The sequence below is a fragment of the Carassius gibelio genome, chromosome A23 (assembly GCF_023724105.1).
Source record: "Carassius gibelio isolate Cgi1373 ecotype wild population from Czech Republic chromosome A23, carGib1.2-hapl.c, whole genome shotgun sequence".
NCBI lineage: Eukaryota > Metazoa > Chordata > Actinopteri > Cypriniformes > Cyprinidae > Carassius > Carassius gibelio.
The window spans coordinates 24,168,199-24,188,433 of record NC_068393.1 but is presented as its reverse complement, the minus strand read 5'-3'; the positions used below and the strand labels follow the sequence as shown (position 1 = coordinate 24,188,433).

Here is a 20,235-nt window from a genome sequence, read left to right as displayed (position 1 = left end):
ACCGACTTTTTTTCTTTTTAAATACTTTAACTCTCTTACAATTTTCACAACACTTAAAAAACAAGAAGAACAGACAACCATAAGTGTTATTATTATCATCGTCATCATCGAGGTCATTATTATTTCTATGTACTATGTTACAGAAGTCCAGTGTCTACAAAGAGAGATTCATTTATAGCTTTGCGTGATTAAAAATGGAAGGATATTCACCTCAAACTGACTACAAAAGCCTTTCTCGCTCTCGCTTTTGTTTCCTACGATTAGTAATATGAAGAGAATATGAACATTTCACTTGTTCGTAGCATGCTATTCCATCACAGAGCAAAACATGAGCTAAAAACAATAAAAGTGCACTAAATTGATTCCAAGACTGTAGATTTGTGCCAAATATATAAGATTAGCAGCAGTTGTGACCGCCACAGATGACTGCTGATATTTCAGAAAGCTGCCTAGCACTGTCAAATTTTACTCTGCTCTGCAGAATAGCGCAATAAAAATTATAATTAACTTTTTTGTCTTTTTTTAGGGATCAAATATCTTCAAATAGACATTAATAAGTATTGAGCTACTGAAATCTCTCTCAACAAAGTGCAATTTCCTGTGCCACATCATTTCGAACAAAACGTTAGGACCAGAATATATTTTGTTCTTAGATTAATTTTTTTTTTTTTATGCAGGAGAGACGTCCCTCCTCGACTAATGTGGCAGCAAACAAGGTTCACATTAAAACTGAATTGCATCCTGGGAAAACCTCAGGTGCTGCGGAAGGTCTCTTGCCCTTATTGAGCTGGGATGAGCTCTGATAAACGGAAAACAGGGAAGACTATGGATAACCAAAAGTAGGAAGCTTTGTCATGTACCCTAATGTCACTAACATGCGACATGTCATGGAAATTCATATATGCTATGAATATACAGTGTGTGTTAGTTAGAGAAATGTGCGTTTGTTCAGAAATAGTGGAATTACTATAGTTCGTCCCTAACTTCAAGTAATAGTTCATCACAAAATAGAAAATTTCTTACTTTCTTCCAGTGAACACAAGAGGAGAACATCCAAACATTCTCAAATCAATATACATTTACTTGACAAGTAAAATTATGTAAGATAAGAAGTTTTTAGAAATGTTTTTAAAATCGAGTTTTTGCTTGAAATAAAAAATATTAGCGATAATTTTGACACTGACGCTATTTACTTTAAACTTCGTTACCTCTCCTAGTTTTTTTTTCATGTAATAGCTCTGAATTATTCTTTTTATTTAAATATTTTCAATGAATGTGATTCAATTTCCAAAACCAGACTAAACGATTCATTCAAAAATGTCTCTTTTAAGACTTTATTTTAGTTTATTACTTTCCCACATCAAATCATAAATAAGCTTTCCTTTGATGTATGGTTTGTTACGATATGACTATATTTTTTGTCTGAGATACAACTATTTGAAAATCTGGAATCTGAGGGTGCAAAAAAATCTAAATACTGAGACGGAGTTGTCTAAATGACGTTCTCAGCAATTTATAATTAGGTTTTGATATATTTTTGGTAGGAAATTTACAAAATATATTCATGGAACACAATCTTTACTTAATATCCTAATGATTTTGGCCATAAAAGAAAAATCTATAATTTTGACCAATACAATGTTTTTTTTTTTTTTGCTATTGCTTAAAATATACCCCAACTTTTGTGGTCCAGGGTCACATATATATAAAAATTTTTTTAATTTTTTACTTTTTTGCACTTTTATGATGCTGTTTTCCGTCCTTTGTGAAACATAAAACTGCCATTCACCATTCATTGCAACTGTATGTCAAAGATCGACCAAAATAATTCAAACCTTTCAAAATTTCTCCTTTTGTGTTTCATGGAAGAAACTAAGTCGAACATGTTTTGGATGAGGACGAGTAAACGCTGATAGAATCTTCTGGGTGAACTATTCCTTTAACAGATTCATTCATTCATTATCTTTCATGCGGCTCTTCTTTTGTAATCTCCTGCACTGGATCCTATTTTTGATGTGTATTTTTTTATCTCCTGATCACACTGTGCACACGACTAGTTGAGATCAAAGGCGAGCTTCAAAGCAGCAGAAGGAATCTGAAGCTAAAGGGGTCTGTCTCTCTCTCTCTCTCAATCTCATTCCTATGCTTCTCGAATACTCCAGCAGACACCACCCAGCACCCGTCTGAGCGAGGGCATGCTTCTTCCACCCTTCTTTATCGTCACGCTAGCTCTCTTTATCTGATTAGTCACAAACACAGCTAACAAAGACAGAGAAAAATGACACATCGCTGATTAAATTAACTAGAAATAACAGATTCAATGTTCTAAGGCCACAGGGGGAAAAGAAAACAAGCGCCATTTGAGCCGTGTCAGTCTATGTCTTCACATCCGATACTGCATTTTACCGTATAAACTGAGCTGAGGAGTCTCTCCCTGATACCTCTATGAACCTAAGATGACTCTGACCTGAACGACCTTGTCTATTTTGGTTCGGATGATCATCAAAAACAGCTCTACCTGCCATCATGCATTATAAATGAAAGCTATGTCGTCTTTTGTTCATGCGTTCTGTTGACATACTTCATGTCAGGCAGGGGAATAAAAGAAAGGGGGAAAAAAAAGAGATCGGAAAAAACTCACTCAAGCTATTAAGATCCCAGACACATAAAGTATTTTACAAATACTTTATATTTACAGATACCGTTCCAAAGTTTTCGTACCTGAATTTGCAAGTGGTAAGAACGAAACTTAAAAAAAAAAACAGATGTTTTTTACAGTATACAGGGTCCGTTCCCTTAATAAAGCATCAACCGACAAGTGTGTAAATAAGTGATCTTTTGGCACTTAATCCTGACGGGTGTGTACAGAAAGGAAGTGACATGGTATATTACATCATCGGCGTCCCTTCGAGTCATCCACAACTCACCTGACCTCTTGGCACTTGAACATAGGCGTAAATGGGAAAGGAGACATTATTATTATTTTTTTTATATATGAGGTACTGTATAATGCATGCAGACTACACACACATTGGACCATACATAATAATTAATACTCTCTGGTAAGATGATGTCAAGCGAGTCCATTTTCGTTTGAAAGGGAAGGTGGGGTTTCTCCATGCATGATTTGAGCTGAATGTGCTACTCGTCGCCGCTTTCATATCTGAATCTCAGCAGCACTATTATGGAGAGGGATTTTCAGTTCTTTAGGACGACGTGCCGTGGAGATCAGCTCAACTGACTCCTATTTTAGAAAAGCAACAAAAACGCGAAGACAAAATAGAGTAAAGTTTGTACATTCACATATGCTTACATGTAGAAACCAGGACGTATGCACATAGAGAGACCATAAAGTGGGTTTCGTCCAGTTTGACACTGGTTTCTGGTCGACTGTAGAGAGCTAGGTACATGCTGGCTGAATTTTGGCCCACTTTTGTTGGAGTTTCATTATCTCCCGGACAATGTTGATGCCTTTTGGTCTCGAAAGTCTAAGTTTGTACTAGCCTGTGTTGGTAGCAGCCACTGCTTTCCAAGAAAAGAAAGAGAATTGAACTTTCGCCACACCAACGATGAGGAATTACAATAGCCGACTCAACAAAACAAACTCAAAAAGCACTCATGTATAAAAATAAAATTTGGAAGTAAAAGCCATCAACTGGACGGTAATGGCGAGGCAGTAGATGTCCGTTTCCTTCTTTCAAATCCTCCTGAAAAGGTTTTAGCAAGCACATTTTTGAGGAAGTATTAGTGTCTTACATCCATCATGTTAATCAGTGCTAGGCACATTGAACCAGATGAACTAAAAAAGAAAGCCAACCAACCAGATAAACAAAAAATGTGCCAGGAAGCTGCTCCTCCCACAATGTTTTTTCCCTTGGAAAAAATAAAAACACAACTCCATAGTTTCCACTCCTGATCCCATCCTCAAGACAAAAGCCTTGTGACCTGCAAAAAGTTGTCCATTGGTCTTAAAGGTGACCTCTTCACAAAATTGTAGAAAAATTGTCTCTAGCCAGTGTTGCTCTCTTTTGTGTGTAGAGGCTTTGGATGATGGTTTGACTGATTAAAGGTCTTTCATCCTTCGTTCCAGATTTAACTCTCTCTCAGCTCTCCAGTGACATGGCAGCGATGAGCTGCTCCACTTTGTAGGCCAGTCGTTGTTTCTTCGCCGTCTCGTCCTGTTCCAGTGCAGCAGTGATCTAGGAAAAGAACACAGGAAGCTGTTAATCACTGTATAGCGTTAAGACAGATCTCAGGTGAGCGGGCAGATTTTGTATACTCTGAAGAATATGTGAAAAAATCAAAACATTTATATATCATTTGATGTGATCCCAGGACAGAAGGGGAACATGGTCACAAAAATGGAAAGACTCTATAGCAGAGGGGAAAAAATATATAAATAACTAAATATATATATATATATATATATATATATATATATATATATATATATATATATATATATATATATATATATATATTTTAAAAAAAAATATATAAAATAAAAATGATTGAAGTTAAATCATCAATTTTATAATTAAAAACTATAAAGCATTTAATGTGATCCACATGACAAAAACATGAAAAACATAATATATTAAAATATATAATTTAAAACATGAGTGAAAAAAAAAAACTAATTACTTAAAGGTACATTAAGGGTGCTTAAATAATAATACAATATGATGTCCATTAAAATAAAATAAATTAAATTTAAAATAAGATGTTACATTTTTTTTTCTAGAACATAAGAATGAAATGTATTGAAAAAAGTAGAAATAGGAAAGTCTCTCGGCAGATACTGAGTATGTTATCTAAACATACAGACTGACTATTAACACCTGCAAACTGACGAGAACTGATTTGAAACAACAAAGTAGAATTGGGTTCAATATGACCAAAGCAGATGTTTCAACTAAAACACGAAACTGTTTCAGACAACCATTAAACACGTTCTCCAGACGGCATACTCTATATCTAATTATCACCGACCAGTTACTGCTCACTGTGATAGGAGACTTGGACTAATTTTCAGCATCTGAGAGAAAAACTGCCAGAGACTTAATTTCATGAATATTTCATTAAAAAGGAAAGTATAACTTGAGTCTGACCCAAACCGCAGAGTGCCATCCCTCATTTCCATCTTTTTTTTTTTTAAGCATAGCAGTCAAAAATGTCGAGTCACATTAAAAGAGGGCAGGCAGACAGGATCGACCCCTCTCTGTGCCCATGACATAATCTCTGACTGCGGTGTCAGAGGAACACGGCAGGAAATGGCATCGTGGCTTCTGTCTGCCATTCATTTGCACATCAAACAGTGAAAATAATGGGAAACTAGATCGATACAGGCACATCTAGCAAGCCAAGATGGGGCTTCATTAATGATAGCTTTTTTAAAATGATGGACGTGAGAGCACTGGAGGGTGGATGTATGTAGAAATCTCCTCTTGCAACTGCAAAAGAATGATTGATTGTAAACAAAGAGTATGTGGTACATTAATCACAAACTCAAAGTGATCCACTGCTTCCAACTGACATGTTTATCCAAACTATACAAGTACTGCTATGGTGAAACCTAATTCTGATTATCCACACTTCTCCAGAAATATTTTGTAGAATGTTCACTCTGCACTTATTTAAACATACATCAAAAGCATAAAAAGTGACTGTACAGTGACTATCAAGCAGTTTTATTTTAGTATTATTTATATACTTTACTATTGTAATTTTTTATTTTGAATAAGCTTTTATTTTTAGCCTTTGAGATTATTTTAATTCTTTTTTTTTTTTTTTTTAACTGTGATAAAATGTGATCTGGCTCTTTAAATGCCTTGCTCAAAGGCACAATATCTTAATCTCTAAGAAATCTGCAACCTTTTTGATAAACTTTAGGATCTTTAATATATGCAATACCACCCAATACATCCAAACCAACCTCAGATTTAAGTTTCATCTCTCTGAAAATAAGGAATTACATTAGTCAATTTACCATTAAACTCAGAAGCATTTACATGTAAATAACAAATCTGGAAGCCATCAATTGGATCGTGAAGCACTAGATGTCTGTTTTATCTTCACTCAGCATCCCTGTATTCCCAGTACACCTGCCACTGGAGCCCAGTTGGGCCCACACCTGCTCGTTTCGCCCCTGTGGCTGTAGCTATGGGGCAGGTCATCACTCCAGCAGTCGCTGCGAGCTTGCGTTAGAGGTTCACAGCATGAGCATGTATTCAAGGAGGAGCGCGTGCACTGAATTTTTCATGCATTTCAGCACAGCTGCAGGAGCACTCTTCACATCATTGTGTCTGATTCAGTCGCCTTCATTTTAAGAGGAGCGCATATTCTCTCTCTCTGTCTAGCGCTCTCTCTCTCCCTCTCTCATCAGGTTAAGTGCTCCAGAGCACTGACAGAGGTAATTATTTTCAGTTGTCCTATTCGTATTGTATAATGAATCTGAATTACTGCATGCAGGTACGGAGTGTCCCGCCGCACACATTTGGCTGGGTGAACAAAACAATGTTCTCCTCTTAGCATTGTGCTTGCATTTTCTTTTTTGGAGTTTGGCAGGGAAAATAAACACAAGCAGGTGGCTTGATGGTCTTTACTAGTGCTTTCCAAACATTGTTTCCTCCCACATGGCTCAATTTATTGACAGCAAAAAAAAGTTCATTTTAACTATACTATATTGGATATTGAATATAGTGATTTTATCTTAAAACATTTGGAAAAGTAAAGTATCTGCATCTTGAATGGTTATTGTTTTAATGCCCTCATACATACATACATACACACACACATACATACATACATACATACATACATACATACATACATACATACATACATACATACATATATATATATATATATATATATATATATATATATATATATATATATATATATATATATATATATATGTATTTATACAGTTGAATTGCAGATTAATAATAATACATACATTAATATCTACATGAAAGATAAAATATTTGGAACTCAAATCAACATTTTATGTCCATGTATTATATATACTACATTATATATATATTTACTATTTATTGATTTATATAAGTAGCTGTATATTTACACCATTATTGTGACATCCCCCCAGGTTATATTAATTTTAGATTATAATAATTTTATATGATGAACTATTATATAGTTTTTAGTGTATATTCTAGTACTTAGTGTATTTTTTATTCATATAATTTGCTATTTATAGTCACATTCTATTTTCTGTCCTTAAAACAGTCAAAAATAAAATAAATAAAAAGAACGTCAATTGTGACACCTCTACAATTTGTTACAATTTTTAAATATAAATTGACTGATTTAATCTACAAATCAAACTTGAAATCTTTCTAAGTACCCACTGGAATCTGAAGTATGCCTGGTATAAACATACTCCTGCATTGGTAATCACTGCTCTATTTGTAGAAAGACAGACCCTGTGTGAAAAAGAATGAATGGGACACACACAAAAAAGAGGGATTGAGAGTTTGCGGGAATGTGAGGACAAGAGAAAACAGACTATCAACCAAAGAAACTATATTTACATGAGAGCGAGAGGAGAGGCTACAGGCTCTCCATGCTGCCCTAAATGCTGTGTAAAGTAAAGGTCAGACTAATGGGTCCCCTGAGTGGAGCTGCCATTACGCTCGGAACATCTCCATCGTGGGCCCTACTCTAGCTCTCTTTGTGTCAGAGTGGCTGTCAGTGATCTAGCTGTGTGTAATCTTTCTCATCACAAGCCCATTCATTCTCGCTCTCTGTCTGTACCCACACTGTGCATAAGTGTGTGTGTGTGTGTGTGTGTGTGTCTCTGTAGCTTGCAGCTGCTGGCTTTAGAGACTGGTGAAAGATGACATCATTCTATGAAACTCTATTTCATGAGTACATTTTGTTTCAAAGTGTTATTCCACAAGAATGGTTGTATTGTTTTAGCACAAAATGTATATGATTGAGGATATATAAATACTTACATATAAAAGTATAGACATTAACTGATTATTTTTTTGTGGTTTACTATCAGGGTTTATTAACCAATCATCATCTGTCAGCTAAACTTCAGTAAAACAATAAAGTTACAATATAGTACACTAAAATGAAAAAAATTAATTACATTTAGTTTAATTTAATCAAAATTTTATCCAAAGCGACTTACAGTGCATTCAGGCTATCAATTTTTACCTAATTTTAACCTTTCAATTGGGAGTCAGACTCTCTAACCATTAGGCCACGACTTCCCCTTAGCCTAGAAACACAAAATATAAATATATCTTTTATAATTTACTTTTTGTGGCTATTATCAGGTATTTTAGGCAGTGGAGCCGGAAGAGTCAGGAAGTCAGTCTTCATTAATATAATGCTAAAAATCAATAAGGATTTTTTGAAAATGAGAGTTGACAGCTCGTTTTGAAATTTCGGCTCACCTCTTCGCTGTACTTGCTAATGTAGGAGTAAATCTCGTTGAGGGCACTGAGCATGTTAAACTCATTGGAGTGCAGTCGTGCCTGTTCTGCCAAATACGCATTCATGTCCTGATCAGAGATGGCTGGAAGCCTGCTGATGTCAGCGTAGTACCTGTGGAGACAGCCATGATAGTCAATACCCTAAATCAACTTTGTGTGAGCGCTTGTTTGCATTACTCAATTATTAACGTTGTATGAAGGAAGAGAGAACTATGCGGTTTAGTTTGTTACAATACTACAAAATACTAGTAAAAACAGAAATAAGAAATTAAAACATTGTTAATACAATTAAATTTTTTACCTTTCTACCCAGTTCTTGTAGTTGGGGATATCTTTAGCATAAAGCAGCTTATTAGAGGGCGAGTCTTTGCCCAATCTGTGTTCAGATGTGGAACATGAGTCCATGAAGGTTTGAGCCACCACAGACAAACACGCGTCCGTGATGCTGCTCTTGTGGATGTCAAAAACAAACTGGGGATTCTTGATCACATTCACCCAAAAGCGAAGAGGAAGGCTGTGGGGGATTGATAGACACACACACACAGAAAAAGAATGGTTGCATTGGTTTGTATTTCAGATACCGGGTAAAAACATCATTTTCATTCCTGAGGTTAGATAGTGCGTATGAATGTGTCGTCTCACCAGTTGCTTTTCCAGGTGTGACGGACGTCGGTGTCATGGATGCTGTGCTTGTCCGCTTGTTCATCCAGGAAGTCAAACATGTATTTAATAGCTAAAGGAAGCGCACTGCCTCTGTGCACCGTGCTGAAAAGAGTCTCGAACAGATCATCCACAAATTTCTGTAGTGTCCCCTAATTGACAAAAGAAGGACAGACTGTTGTGTGTTGACAGTTGACAGACTGTTGTCGTGTGTGTGTGTGTGAGTGTGTGTGTGTGTGTGTATAAAATGTTTTATTTTTACAATTAACCACTAAAACTAGAGGTGGCACCTTAGTAGCTAGCAAGCGGGTGAGGTAGATCTCAGACACCATCTTGCTGCCGCGGTCGCCCTCCTTTTGGTCTCCGTGCTCATGGTTCTTCACCAGGTGCCAGACTTTGACTCCGCTCTCCAGGTCCGGGGTGATCATAGGAGCACGGGAGCGCAGGCTGTCTGGACTGCCTGTGTACCGGAATGTCGAGTCTGTGGGAACCGAGAGAGAGAGAGATAAAGAAAGAGGATTATGAAGTTCCTACATCTCCATTGTTCCATGTTGTCATTCGTTGGGATGAACAGAAAGAGCATGGCCCTCTCACATTTCATTTACTCTGTCTAACTCTCCTCCTCTCTCTCTCTCTCTCTCTCTGTCTGTAGAGAGAGTATTGTTCGAAACTGAGCGAGATGAGTTGACGCTCTCTGGCCTCTTCTTCAAAGGCTTCATAATTGGCTGGTCCTGATTCATTGTGCTGCAGACATGCTTTAAACGTCTGCATCGAAGGACCTAATCAATGCATCTAAAGATTTCTAATGAGTTAAGCTCCCCGCTCATCCATCTTATCTCCTTTTCCCTTCCATCTTCGCGTGTTAAGTAATCAGTCTCTTGCTCACTTTTCCAATTAGATGTGTGGCTTTTTTTTTCCGCAGTGGTTGAGTGCTCTCTTGGGAGGTTGGACTGGCTTCTCACAATGGTGCAATATATTCTTTCACGTCCTTTCAGAGTCTCTCTCTCAGTTTCTTTCCTCATCACCTGGCTTCAAAAGGAATGTGAAACAGCAAAGCAAGGCAAATAATCCTGGCTATTTGGAGACAGAAGTGGAATTTTGAGCAGATCAGCATCACAAGGGAGATGGCCAAGAGAACTGGTAGTGTTAGCAGAAGGGGGTACAGGAAGAAGTGGATTGTAGTTTCAATCCACCTTAAGCTACTGCCAATTTACAGCCCTTTTGGCCGTTGCCACAATATTGGCATTGAGGGATTACTGCTAGAGTGTATATGTGTCTGTATACTCTACAGAAAACTGGACTTGTTGTAGCCATTTAAGAAAGTGTATTTTCTTTTATATTATTTATGTTTAAATATTATTGGTTTGTGTTTTGTTTAGTTAAATTAGCTAATTAAGAAAATTGTACCCGTCATAAGGGGTGATAAATCGAATCACAGTACGCCGGAAGAAGAATAGAATTGTAGAATTATTTTCTTTGGAACGAATTTCGTTTGGTATATTTGTATCTTAATTTAAATACATTTTTTGTTGGTCTGTTACTTGTCTAAATAAATGGGAAGAATGAGCAAACGTTTCATGAAATCAAGTGCTTTCAGGACAAGGCCCGATACCATGCTTCCGCGGCCAAGACAGAACTAACTAGCCCTAGACACCACTTTTGTTGAATTTACAAAAGTCACGGCGAAAATATGTTTTGCAAATGTGCAGTCCGAATTGAATATGATGATGAGATAGAGGATGATGCTAAAAGATAGTTTTTCTGTTGCGTTTTCTTTGCTGGCCGCATGCAAAAATCATCCAGCACATCCAGTGAAGTCTAATTCACAAACAAATGATTCCTGTGATTTGGCTCTTTAGTCAAAAAATATTGTGTTCCAATACAGTAAACTATTCCAGCACATAAGAAAATAATGCTTTGGTAAGTATTAATTTTGACAAATAAGTCATAATTAAATCATTAAACGTTGAAATTAAGAGAGTCATACCAAGTCATACTTATATGTCAAAAATATAGTACTAATTATAAGATAAAAAGTAAATAAAATAAAATAAAATAGGGTATTTTAATTAATAGTGTTAGGGTTGTAATAGGGTTGCCTTTTCAATGTGTATGTTGCCCTACTCATCCAGTCAGAGGTGTGTGAGCAGTGTGTTATTTTGGGCCAGGGGGTGCTGGCATGCTAAATTGAGCCAAGCTGCTAAGTGTTGAGCATTAAATTGACATGAATCAATCAGCGGGTGCCTGTGCACAGCTGTGCCCGCTGTGCCATGGCATGATTGATGGGCACCGAGGCTCTGCCAGATGAGATAGCTGCTTTTTATGCAGTACACACAAGAGCAGGTTGTAAAAACAGGCAAAAACAGTGTTGTGCTACCTCATTCCTATTTGATGAGTTCCCTAAAATATACAACAAGCCTTTTGCAATAAAATAGATCAAAGTGTCAAATGTGACCCTAAAAACTCTTAACTACCAAATTCAGGGGGAGGACACAAAAAGACTGAGGTCTGTTGGTTAACGAGAGCATGGCTGAGAAATAAAGATAGCTTTATAGAGTATTTCTCAGGTTGCTTGTTGCGTCTTTGGATATTTGGAGTGCTCCCTGAACTTTAAATGTCATTATATTTACAGATGATAAGAGACAATAATTAAACTCTTTCATTATACCGCATATACGTGAGACACATACTCAAGCTTTGATTAACAGAATCATGTAATACGCCGATGCAGGCTTAATTTCATGTGGATCTAGTGAATTGAGACCAGGTGAGATGTGTGTGTGCATAGTTTGGCAGGGTTGCTAGGTGACAACGCACAAGGGGCTCCATTTCATCACTCGCCCTGGTTTTTGGCTGCGTGTCATTCAAGTTTTTTGCCCATGTGAACTATTTAATTAATTAACAATCAGAGAGTGGCATGCAGCTCAGTGTGATGGTAAATGAGAACGGGTCAGATGGGGAGCCCTGTGGCACTCCCTTATAGCAACGCTATGGGGAAGCAGCTAATGTGTCCATTACGGGAGGTATCCAAACTCAGCTGAGTAATCAGCATTACTGTACTTCACACAATAACTGCTAACACCGCTCTCTCTTCCTCTTACCCTTCGTGACATGGTCTCTCGCTCTCATTCTCTGGTGCCCAGAAGGCTCCCTTGGGCATCCTATGGACTGCAAAGCAAAACTGCATCCGTGGCTTGTGCTCACAATCGTAATTAAAAGCAAATCTTCAGCTTTACCTCAAAGTTTACCTGAGTTTTACCTCAAAGACCTTTGTATTGTGAAACAATGAACAAACTTCAAACTTCTAATTAGCTAAACAGCCACCATCATTATCATCTGACAAATATACTCACCATATCTACTGATAGAAGTCCGAGAGATGCTAGTTGTGGGTGGAATGTTGTAGGAGGACGTCTGCTTGGGCACCAAAGCAACCACACAGCGGTCTGATACCTGTACAAGAAATACAGTGCTAAAGTAAAGCTTCTTTCCTTTGCCTGTAATCCTTATTTCACAGTTTTTGGTTTCAAGACCTCTTATTATCAAGAAACGTTCAAGATAGTGAAGCAAAACTAATGTTGGTTTATTCTGCTTTTGAGGAGTTTATGTTGCTTCAGAATTAAATATATTTTTACTGAACAGATTCTCAGTATCTATTGCTTTACAAAAACGGTGTGAAATTGTTACGTTTCTCCACAGTCCTGAAATAAAGCGACATTAAAGTGCTTCAAAAAGATCTGTTCTAGTTATAAATGTATAAGGGGTGTTCACGCTGCATGTGTTCCTTTTCTCGGGTAAAAGCGAGAGTTTCGCTTCTCCTGTTTCTCACAGAAAAAGGATTGTGATCAGAAAAGAAACCCATATTTACATATGACAGTATATGAGATCTCCTTCACTGGGACGCTCATCACTCTACAGCACCCATAGATGTTGGAAGGAGTCAAAGAGAGAGAGGGGGAGCCTCATTGAAAAGTAATGGCATCGTTCTGCCTGTTGTGCCTTGTACACTCCAGAAAGATAGGTACAGAGCTGAATGAGTACAAAATATAGCTGTAAGCTGCAATATGAGCGGTCCAAGAATAAGAGAAAGGAAAAAGGATATTAAATGCACATGTATCACCAAGGTTTGGACATCATGAATGCAAGGTTGAGGTAACTTAAACTGAACTGATATGTTAAAAATAATAATAACTATAAATTAAACAAATATTTTTTTTATAATAAAAATAAAAGTAAATATAAAAACAATAATAAAAATCTTACTTAATTTTTTAAATCTTATTTAAAAATAATCAGTCATATAAAAATAACCTGTACTATAAGCTTTTAATAATCGATAACAATATCAATAAATAATCAACACCGTAATCAACATGGCTTCAGCTGTATTCGTGGACAAAGATTAGAGATTAGCTAAGATTTAGAATGGAGGGTAATGTAAAAATACAAACACAAAGGCAGGCCAATAGGAAGAGTTTGGCAGATGAGGGAATGTAATGTTTTAGTCATTTAGAGGATGAGAAAGTAGAAAAGAAAAGATGAGGTTATGTAGTCCAGGACTCTCCATTTTTCTCTGTCTGCTCTGGAGTGCTCACGCTCCGTCTGATCATCTGAATACATCTGAACTGTCAAGGGCTGCAGAGGAAATTAGTTCTACTCTTGTGCTGATTCAGCACAAGAAAGCAACTTCCTGAAAGCAAGCTGGCAAAATCCTGGCCGATTCTCATGCTATATCTGGTGCTTATTTTGATCTCTATGTTAAGAGCACATTGTAAAAAAGCAAGGTGTGCTCTGATTGGCCAGCTATCCAGTGTTTTGTGATTAGCCTAATGCCTCAGTCCAGCTGCTCTTCTCGTGCACATCCAATCATCGGTTCTCTTTGGCAGTTCAGTCAATGTACTGTTAAGCCCAATTTATACTTCTGTGTCAAACTATGTGTAGTACGGCATAGCCGCTAAACACACAGCGACTCCACAACATGGCGGAGGCAACAGTGAGAATAAAAGTTATGCCTTCTTTATTTGGGCGATATTATGCAAATCTTCCCACATTGTGACGTAGACATCTGGGGCGTGTCAGAACGAGCCGTTTTAGGAGAGCGTGGTTGACTCTTAACTTTTATAAAGAATATCTCTTTGGATTTGAGACTTTAATCTTTGCAACTTTACAGATGTTCTTTATGCACCAAGTGCTTGTAACACTCCAAAGAGAAAGGAAAAAACTTAAAATCGCATCATATGACCCCGTTAATGTTGAAAATATGCTGATTTAATGTTGAAAACAGGTGTGCTGCTTTTTTGTTTAAACCGTGATACATTATTCAGGTTTCTTTGATGAAAATTATGTTCAAAAGAACAGCATTTTTTAAATAAATAAAAAAATCCATCCATCCATCCACCCCCCCACACCCTTCATCTATCAATACATTTCCATACACCACCTACTAGTCATATATGATTATGATAATGATTTTATTCATTTTCTACTGAAAATAGATCAAAAACCTCATCTATAATCCAAATGTCTCTCAGATACTAGTGAACTAGATCAAGTGCCTGAGCCTTAAAATCTCCTGTCAACATAAAACATCACATTTTGAGTCCATTTCATTTCAGAAAACCTCTCTGTCCAACATAATGGAGACAATAAGCACCTTCTGAGCTCCTGTGAAGGCTGAGGGTAGTTAGGAGTCTTCACTCACCTCCCTATACTCTCGCGGCCGATGATGGTGTTACTTTAGCCCCTGTACGCCCCCACAAGCACCAGCCCTATTAGTGTAGGTTTCTCCTCAGCTGACCCTAGTAGACCTAGTGACTGGAGAGACACTTGAAAGAGTCCAGGACTGTGGACGAATCACCTCAGAGAGGTGGCCAAGTGGGATGACACTCTCAAACATCTTTTTTTATAGCTCACTTTCTACCTCCATGGGTTGTAGAACTGGTAAGCATTAAACATTAGTCATTGGAGAAAAAACAGAACATTATTTGGGGTAAATGGGTTTGTAACTTATTTTTGGCACCTACAGTAGCCTCCCGCTCAATGTACTGTACAATCTACTGTTCTTCTCTCACAGTAGGTCTCTACGGTTGAGGAGGCAGCCGTATGGAGCCTAAATGATGGAGGGGAGATACATTCGCCCTTGAGGGTTAGTCCTCAGCAGGCAAGCAGGCGGTCCGCCAGTGGGTGTGAAAGTGATAAAGGGTTAGGCTTTCCTCATGGTAACGTTTGCATCATGCAGACAACTGACCCCTTTTCACCATGTATCTCTGATCCCCCTGTCTTCATCTTATGGTGATCCGCAAGCTAACATGCCTTTAACTCAGTGGGGAAGGATGAGGTGATGTGTCCACCATTCTGTCTCCTCTTTGAAATACGGCAGGCTTGGTCACGCTAGCATAAAAAGCATGAAACGCCTTTGCCACATGATAAACACAGCAGAATGATGAGCATTTAATAGCATAAACGGATGAAAGCATCATAATACAGATGTCAAATTCATTTAGATGTAAAATAAGATGCCTGAAATCCAAGGGAATTCAACTCTATAACTGGTCAAATATACACTATAATGTACATCTACATTGCATGTCTAGTATAAGTGATGAAAGACAGTTAACAGACAGACTTGTATGTCAGACTATAAGTCCTTGAGCTTTGTCAGCACTTGAAAAGACAGCTTAAAGGGGGGGTGAAATGCTATTTCATGCATACTGAGTTTTTTACACTGTTAAAGAGTTGGATTCCCATGCTAAACATGGACAAAGTTTCAAAAATTAAGTTTTAGTTTTGAAGGAGTATTTTTGTTCCAAAAAAACCTCTTCCGGTTTTTCACAAGTTTCGGAAAGTTTTTTTCGAGTATGGCTCTGTGTGAAGTTAGATGGAGCGGAATTCCTTATATGGGTCCTAAGGAACTTCTGCCGGAAGAGCGCGCGCTCCCGTATAGCAGAGGAGAGAGAGGCTGAGCACAGCCTGATCAGAGCGAGAGCATCGCGAAAAGTCACAAAAGGAGTGTGTTTTTGGTTGCCAGGGCAAGACAACCCTGCACAGATTACCAAAAGAGAAACAGCATTAAGGGACCAGTGGATGGAGTTTATTTTTGCAGAGCATCAACGGAGTTGTGCAAGTGTTTTTGTTTGTTCCCTGCATTTCGGATTGCACATCGTTTATTTCTTAAGGATAATGCAGTCCCAACGAAAAAGGGTCACGATCGTGTGTTGGAACCGCAGGCGGTGAGTAAAACTGCTTCAAATATCTCAGTGTTGTTAGATCAGCGCGTAAGCACATCAAGTTAAACAACATGCGATGTTGTCATCAAAACTGCACTTTCCACATGTACAGCTTAAAAAAAAAAAAAAAAAAAACGCCATAAAGTGGAACTTAGTCATTTTCCAGACGCCTTTGCTGATGCTGCTCTTGTTAAATTTCAGCCTCTGGATCTGTGTCACAGCTTCCACATGCTCTCAACTCAAAAGCCTACTGGCGCTCGTGATTCTTTAGCTCCGCCCACACGTCACGCCTCTAGGCGCTCGTGTTTTTCCGGGAAAAATCGGTACAGACTATCTTTCTCTTAGAAATATAATAAAAATAAAGACTTTTTGGAGTTATGAAGGATGCAGTACTACTCTATAGGTACTCAAGATTAACAGGATATTGAGTGAAAACGAGCATTTCACCCCCCCTTTAACCCATGGCAGTCAGGACATAGGATACAGGATCCAGTACTTTGGGATTACTGTGAGTGTCAAAAATCGCTCTGGCTGTGCTTACAACAATGCTGTAGAAACATTTGTGGACACTCTGATGTACATCAAATGCTTATCTTGTATTTAAAATGCTTGCAAAGCAAACAAGCTTGTTGATCTTACTAAGTAACTATAATATAAACATTATAAAATATATAATAATATAATATAAGTATGAACATTACTCAATGTATATATATGATACTATAATCAGGAAAATTGATTTAAATATTTAAAAGTGAACTGGGACTATTATACTATTATTTATTACATCATTAGATTATTATTCCTATAACGCCAATGCACATCAGCAGCTCACCAGGAACACCAACAATCTCAGACACCTTGGTCCACGCAACATTTTTTTTTTTTTTTTTATAAAAAACGTCATAGATTATTGGGAAACCATTCACAGCAATAATCCTCCACTTTGCTTGGGAACTAATGTGGTCGGAACCAAAGTTTACAGGGCTGCGTTCACTGGAATTCTCTCAAGCGGTGGACTTCTACGTTCCGATTCGTTCCCAACGAACCGCGTCATAGCTCATTACCATAAAGTTAACCTGATTTCAACTCCCCTCGACACTCTCAACATCCAAGTTGCACGGCGCCACACCGGCTCACATTAAAAATGAATGACTTCCGGCCATTTTGACGCTCTCGATGGTGGCGGTGTGAACGCACAGTTAAACAGGACTGCTGGTGAATCCAACCTTGTCTGTTTTTAGAAAGGTTTTGAGCACTTGTCAGATAGTCAGGTTCAGGTAGACCAGCTTAACTCCACCTTAAACAAGTTAAGTCTCCAAATCTAGTTTAGGTTTAGGTAACTAGTGGAGTTTACATAGTTTTGCAGACTACTAGTCAAAGTGCCTTATTGAATGGACTGTGCTATATAAATATTGCAGTTACATTCCCTGTGAGGGATAATAATTACACACATTAACAGAGAGCTGTTTGTTTAATTTGTTAATGCCAGTATCTTTCATGCTGCTCCCACTATTTAAATTGGAAATTTGAGGAGTACGGTGGCCCCTAAGGGACAGGCTGCCAGTCCTCTGTAATGTCATTCAGCCTACGCAAGGTCAAGAGACTTACTGATTTCAAGTACGAGTGGATGAGCGTGAAAGAAGAAAGAGAGCGAGCAAGTGGGAGAAGCAGCAGAGCCTAGAGAAAAACGACCACGCTAGCGTTCAGACTAATGAAAACTCTTTTTAGACTAGTGCTCTAATCAGCGCTGTGCAATCAAATGAGCAATCAGCGAAGAACACGGTGACCACAGGTTTATGAAGCCACAGCATGAAACGTCAGCGAGACGCAGCTGCTGATTATACTGTCTGCTCTCTTAAAATATGCCCTTACTCTATTGAAGAACTCTGCGAATGGCTGAGACTAGCATTTCAGGAGAGGTGAGGGTGCTTGTGTGGAGGGCTCAGGAGTCATGTATTTTAATGCAGTGTTCTCTACAGCTCCCTGCCTTCAGTTTTCTCTGTCCTTTCTCTAAACTCGATTTCAGCAGTCTCGGTGGAAACAGCAAGCGTTTATATAGCAAATAGTGAGCTTACAGCTCCCCAAGCAAGATACCTTGTGATTTACTTTGAATCTTTAAATATGAATATGAATATCTCATCTCTTAGATGTTGCTCTTTCATAGAGACTTTAAAAGTCGCCATTTGGTATCCATCTCATTACTGTCTCAGAGAAACAAATTATATTTATGTATGTAGGGTTTCATGAATACAAAAGTCACCTTCATAGTTTTCAAGCAATGGGACATATAATATATATATATATATATATATATATATATATATATATATATATATATATATATATTTAAAACATTGTAAAACCATACCAATATATATAGGTAAAGGTAGTGCTCAACACTCTAGAAATGACATTTCCTTTAGTTTCTGTTTTCTCTCTTCACGTCTATCTCCTCCTCGGATCATTATGACAGCACATATGAGCTCTTTCAGTAGTAAATATAAAAATATCTGTGAGGATGTCCTTTGGCATCTCCTCTGGACTTAAAAAGAGGCTAAATCTGCAGTGGACATATTCTCTCTCGCTCTCTCTCTCTCTCTCTCTCTCTCTCTCTCTCAATAAGTGCTATTACTGTGTTATCAGGTAACTGCTCTGACGTGTGCTGTCTCTGTGTGGTGTCTGAAGTAAAGACAAGGTAAAGGCTGTAATTAATCCACTAAAGTTAAAGGACAAAATCTCTCTCTCACACACAGACACACACGAACACTTTTCCAGCTACACACTACAGAATTTTCAGTGTGTTTGTCCTCTATTACACTGTCCTGTGTAGTGTGATTCAGAGAGAGATCAGCTGTCACTCGCACACCACAGCGAGACATTCTGGAGCACTGTGAGATAAAGGAAATGTTTTTTGCTGTCGTTGTTGTTGTATTGAGTTTAATTGTTGTTTCATGTCCTGGATATACACAGGATTACTTTTTGTAGCATGTTGTCCTTCTTGCTGCATTTTTTTTTATTATACCTGATGTTTTCAAAGTACTATAATTTACAGTTTTCTAGCATGATAATTTTGTAATTATATTATATTGCTTTAAAGAAGTCTATATATATATATATATATATATATATATATATATATATATATATATATATATATATATATATATATATATATATATATATATATATATATATATATATATATATATATATATAAAATACTGATTAAAACACACATTTTTGCTATTTTTGCACTGGGGAGATGTTTACATAGTACATTATATTCTTTTTTTCTATCAATAGAGCAAAGAAAACCCATGAAACTTCTATTAATGTTTACTCGTTTAGACAGAAGAGGGCACCATGAGATTATGTACGAGCGTGTGTGTCCTCTTTTGTACCTGATAGTGCATGAGAGTGTTGAGCCTCTTCCAATCATTTTCAATCTTAGTGGTGATGTCTTCATCCTGCAGGACCACTCGGGCCATTCGTCCCTGACGCCACTCTGAAAAATCAACATTTGCCATTAAAACAGACACGGTGAACCTCCCCCAGCTCAAAGCAGATTGATTTGATTCAAATCTCTCAATGTGTCTTTTCACCTGGGTGAGAATGTGTGTGTACACGCGGTAGGGTATAATTAAATGCTAAAGAGTGAGCTGATAGGATATAGACGGGCTCAGAGTGAGAGTGATCATTGATTTTCTCCTCTGTTGAATGGGGTTTATTAGTTTACGTGGTTGCCAAATGCACAGATGATGCCTGCAGAAACCTACCCCCAACACACACACACACACGCAAAAGCAATGCCAGTTTTGCAGTTACAGAGAGAACATCATCATGGAGGAGATTGCTCTGGCCAAGGTGCTGGAAGG

General features: G+C 37.7%; 1 protein-coding gene across 1 annotated transcript in view; it reads right to left on the bottom strand.

Moving 5' to 3' along the window:
• Positions 1 to 611: 611 nt before the first annotated feature.
• Positions 612 to 20,235, bottom strand: part of LOC127945120 (plexin-A2-like) — a 174,777-nt gene continuing 155,153 nt past the window's right edge. The window contains exons 26-32 of the mRNA XM_052541699.1: positions 19,762 to 19,865; positions 12,485 to 12,584; positions 9,422 to 9,612; positions 9,114 to 9,283; positions 8,773 to 8,985; positions 8,433 to 8,583; positions 612 to 4,199 (exon numbers count right to left, since the gene is read on the bottom strand). Coding sequence (XP_052397659.1) covers positions 4,104 to 4,199; positions 8,433 to 8,583; positions 8,773 to 8,985; positions 9,114 to 9,283; positions 9,422 to 9,612; positions 12,485 to 12,584; positions 19,762 to 19,865 — 1,025 coding nt within the window. The 3' untranslated portion in view covers positions 612 to 4,103. The remainder of the gene's footprint in view (positions 4,200 to 8,432; positions 8,584 to 8,772; positions 8,986 to 9,113; positions 9,284 to 9,421; positions 9,613 to 12,484; positions 12,585 to 19,761; positions 19,866 to 20,235) is intronic.